We start from the raw sequence: 4,972 nt of genomic DNA on the forward strand, positions 1-4,972 counted from the left end.
TATACTATACTATACTATACTACTACACACACACACACACACACACACACACACACACACACATATATATATATACATACATACATACATACCTAATATATATATATATATATGCTGATATACATCAATACTTTGGTTATGTTAATTTTTCCTTTTCCAATTTACTTATCATCTATCAGCTGTTGTCTATGACTTTATGTGTGCGACATATATCAAATATATTTTTGTGAAAATTATAGAACAGTATATCGGTGTATTTTATGGGTATATATGGTGCTATTTATTCCGCGAAAGAAAATCACGAGCTTGTGTCCCTTTTAGAAGGCTATGGTTTGTGTGGGATACTATTGATGCCCGTTCCCAGACTAAATGCACTGTTGAATGCAGTACAGAAATATGATAATATTGGTGGCGTTTGATTTGACGATATTGCATCTACTATTATTTTAATTTTCCAATGATATTGTACCAGTTTTCTGTTATTGTACAGAGTCTTTGAGATTCAAATTGACAATAGAAGTGCCTGAAAGTTGACTCCAATGTATCGTCAGTTTCGATGACAATGAACTTCTTTCGATAGCCAACTCCGTACTGATATATTATGTATATGGAGGCAGGAATATGCTAATTTTGCCCAACATGTCGGACTCATTTCTAAAAAAGATATTGAATGTACGCCTGTCTGATTATACCGTATATATATATATATGTATGAGTGACTCTTTATATTCCGAATAAGTACATAATGCCTTAAAATACCCCCGACAATGTTCAGAGCTAAGCAGCAATGTTTCCTGGAAGATTTTGTCGCCAAAGTTGGTGCATGAGATAGGCTAATAGATCCTATTTCAATGCCGACATTGTAAGTTTGTAGGTTAGTTGGTCTCAAGGCGCGTTTACATATTACATTATGAACATATTACAAGGGCGTGGAGGTGCGAGTCTACGTATTTAAGACTGGCTGAGTAGCTATATCGCAACGTGTTGGGTTCGAAATGTTCTACTCAGTCTCTGCTATCTAATCGCTCAATAAATGCTATCAGCACACTTTCAGGATACGATTTCGGTCGACTGTTAGCGTACACATTTAGTAAGCTTTTCTTGTCGCTCAGCGTCCACCTTAGTAGAACAACAGTGTTCGTATTGGAAAGTTTGTTCTAAATACAGCATACATAGTAAAATAATTCACCTTGTAAACAGAATGTAGAGCGAGCAATTGCATGTCCACATAAAAATTTGGCCATTGACAAATCATACGTTTTAAAAACATTTACAGAAACAAATTCAAATAAAAAAAGAGGGCAGTAAAAAATAAAAATTATATATATTACTTTTGTTTGGTTTTGTAAAAAAAACAGAAACATTATTAGCAGAGCAGGTCAGCAGGATGCAAACTGCAGTCTAAAAAGTAAATACTATTTTATAAATAGCACATGGCCCATGGCCCACGGGCCAATGGCCCTTTGCCCCATCCTAATAGGATGTGGCATCGAAAAAAGGCGGGCAATTTGCAACAGTTTATTCGCACCTTTTAGTAATTCGAGTACGAGTAAAGCTGATTAAGCCAATAGGACTTATTTAGAAAAGTTATTTGTCTGTGAGTTTTGAAAATCAAAGAATTTCGCCAGAGATATTTTATCCGTGCACGCTATTGGACGAATCAGCTCTTTTAACAGTTGGTACAGACTCAGTATGTAATGAATAGACAACCTCTCTAGGCTCTCTAAAGTCTCTATAAACGGTTTTTACTTTTTAGCATTGTTTTGTAAAATAAAAAAGAACTGAAAAACAGGGTCAGGACTCAGAATTCTCAGGTGAATAGCATTTTTTTATTAATAATAATAAAATATTTGTACTGTACTTTAATAAATACAGCCTATTTCTTTAAAAACAAATACTTTCGAGTTTCGAGATAAATATGTACTATTTGTTTTTTAAAACAAAACCAAATAAAAGAGAAATATTTACATATTCCACGGCCCACGGCCTGGCCCTCGGCTCACCAGCAGTCCAGCACCACAGTCACTCTACTCTAACTAGAGTCTACGGCTAATTTAGCTCCTGATGCATAAACATTAAGTGTTCTGCACATCCACTTACAATTCAGTATAAGAATTAAAAAGTTACCGAATTCCTCATAAGCCATGATTTTACACATTTGTATTAGACTACATATTTTGATATGACTATTTCATGTGGTATACAGACACGAAAATTGATAAATACACGATACTGAATTGGTATAACTTCAGTCTCGAACATACAGTGTGTTTGTGATTTACTGTCTTCCGGTAAATTTATACACAGTTCGACGGTATGCTTTCCCGATCTTTCATTCTTATCGCTGCTCTGGCAGTCGTTCAGGTAGCCAATGCAGAATACCAACGTATCAAATTCACAGGTGAAGACAATATGTGTCTTGAACCAGGATCGGGCACATATGCCTTCCAAGTTCATCTTGCTGAATGTAATAACGACGACATCCAAAAGTGGGAGTACATCTGGGTGAACAATTACAAGGAGTGGAGAAACGTGGGCCGCAATTTATGCATGAGCCTTGTACCCGAAGATGATTACGATCGCAGCAAGAACAACTACGCCACGCTCACCAAATGTGCTACAGTTAACGTCCCGTACATGAAGTTCCAAACTAAGTCCAAGCTTATCGCACGTGACGTAGGTCAGTGCCTGGGTCCGTGCCCTGAGCCTGATGAGATGAATTGTTTGTGCGGCCGTGAAGATCCCCGTCTGGACCCCGGAGTTAAGGATCCTTCTGAGGTTGTGGTGGTAGTTGAGGGTGATGATGGTGAGCAAGTCGAGGTGGAGAATTTGTTAGTAGCTGCAGATGAGGATGGCTTACTTGTGGTTGATGGTGATGCTGACGTCCTTGTGTTGGATGGAGCTGATGGGAACGATGGCACTCAAGTCACCGACGATGAGGAAGAAGAGGATGAGGACGATGAGGTATGTATTGCGTTTATGAATTATGGTTTTTATCTGTATGCACTTAGGATCATAATTTCCTGTGCTCATAGCAATTGAGTATGGCGTATCATAAATGACAATTATACTCATATCTCGAATCCGACCTAAACGCCTAATATCATACGCTACCTACTCAGGGCCGTCGACGAACCGTAGTAGTAATTGATCCATTCGAGGATGTGTTCTCATGGTGCTTGGCCTCCGGTCCCGACACAAGCTCATACTATAACAACGCATTCGTAGTAGAGACATTTGAAGAGAGTAAGTACAACTTGAAAGCCATTATATCATTTTGTATCGTAGAATACGACAACATGCATGCGAATACAGAACGAATGCAGTACATATATTAGATATTTTAAATTGTTATGATTACAAATTTTAATGGTCAATTCTATTGTATCATAACAGTTGAAATTTCTGAGCCAACCGAGACAGAGAGTGGCACAACAACGGTTGTGATAACTATCACAGAGGCTCCCACCACCACACAACCCGTGGAAGCTACAAATGAAGTCACAGTTACACAGGTCATCATTCAAACAGAGGTAGTCACTACTACGGAAACCGAAATACAAGGAGGGTAAGTTTGAATTTTGAGATTGAACTTGGTATTTTAAAATGAACTTACTACCGCATCTCGTTTTTCTAGAATATGCTAAGAGCATTTGCTAAAGAGTGTTCTCTAGAATATTCTGATATTAAAGTATTGTAGCACACTTTCTGATCACCTGGTGATGAAAGCAAAAACTCATAATATTTTCTTCACTCGGCTCCACATCACAGAGCCACGGATTTCGTCACCAGTTCATTCTTCTCACAAGGGCCAGTAGAGACGTTCTTCAGCACGAGTCTGTTCACCGCCCCCGTAGAGACGTTCTTCTCCTCGTTCTCGTCCGTGGGCGAGCCAGTAACGTTCTTCAGTTCGTTTAGTACATTCGGATTCTCGCAAGGCCCCACGCAGTTTTTCACACAGGCGGGTGAGACACAGTTTTTCACACAAGCGGGTGAGACACAGTTTTTCACACAAGTGGGTGAGACGCAGTTCTTCACGGGCGAGACATCGTTCTTCACCTTCCCGGCAACAGAGGAAACGTTCGATCCTTTCGGCAGGAAATAGGCTATAATGTAGATTAATCTACTAACACGTAGAGTACATAATAGTAGAGAAAGGGAGGTAAGCTTCAGGTTTACTTTCGAACAAAATCCCAAGAATATAGAATGAACAGTCGGACGGGGCCTGTACCGCTGGCCAGGATAACAAAGTTACAAAGACATAGTACCGCACGGTCAGTAAAGAAACTGCTGTGGGACAAACGTATGTACAAATCTCGTAGTACAAAGTGGCGAACTCGCATAAAATAAAGACTAACCGCAATTTACCAACATGTTCAACGTTTCATTTCTCGAAAAAAACAGACAATATTCAAACTGATATTCAAGTCCGATGAAAATGAAATACTTACCTAGAGAACATTCGTTACAAAGTACTAAAGTTTGCGCCGAAAGAGAACAATGCTTCCACACGTGCTTCCAGTTATGTTATCCGTATATAGAATAAAGTGGACGTATTGGTATACGAAACACTGGTGATTGAAATTTGTTATAGCATGTTTCTATATTATAAGCTTCGAGTGTACATTGATTTTGATGATACGACGATTCACTACTGGCACGTAATATACATGTAAACAATCAAAGGTATTGCCCATTCGAGACATTTCTGAAATTGTCGTAAATTCGTGACGCAATTTATATTTTTTTTAAATTTGTCATATTGTCGATAGACAAGCACACTTTTCGAGATCTGGAACACATATTCAACACTGTAAATAGATGGATGTTTTACCTAGCTTAATATGCACCTGTCCACAATTTCTTACAAAAGTGCTGGCAGTCGTTACACTAAAATATTGATCGTAATTTTCAGCCATATATATATATATATATATATATATATATATATATACTACACTATACTATATTA

General features: G+C 38.2%; 2 protein-coding genes across 2 annotated transcripts in view; one reads left to right on the top strand and one right to left on the bottom strand.

Annotated features, from left to right (window-relative positions):
- Nucleotides 1-90, bottom strand: part of SARC_02060 (hypothetical protein) — a gene marked incomplete at its 5' end in the record, with an annotated part of 8,584 nt that extends 8,494 nt beyond the window's left edge. Inside the window, one exon of the mRNA XM_014304183.1 lies at nt 85-90. Coding sequence (XP_014159658.1) covers nt 85-90 — 6 coding nt within the window. The remainder of the gene's footprint in view (nt 1-84) is intronic.
- A 2,172-nt stretch (nt 91-2,262) lies between these two features.
- On the top strand, nt 2,263-4,882 carry SARC_02061 (hypothetical protein). The gene is made up of 4 exons (XM_014304184.1): nt 2,263-2,964; nt 3,123-3,246; nt 3,397-3,568; nt 3,772-4,882. Exons 1-4 carry the CDS (start codon nt 2,317-2,319, stop codon nt 4,103-4,105), a joined length of 1,278 nt encoding a protein of 425 aa, XP_014159659.1. The 5' UTR covers nt 2,263-2,316; the 3' UTR covers nt 4,106-4,882.
- Nucleotides 4,883-4,972: the final 90 nt, after the last annotated feature.

This window comes from Sphaeroforma arctica (assembly GCF_001186125.1).
Source record: "Sphaeroforma arctica JP610 unplaced genomic scaffold supercont1.89, whole genome shotgun sequence".
In the NCBI taxonomy this organism is placed as follows: Eukaryota; class Ichthyosporea; order Ichthyophonida; genus Sphaeroforma; species Sphaeroforma arctica.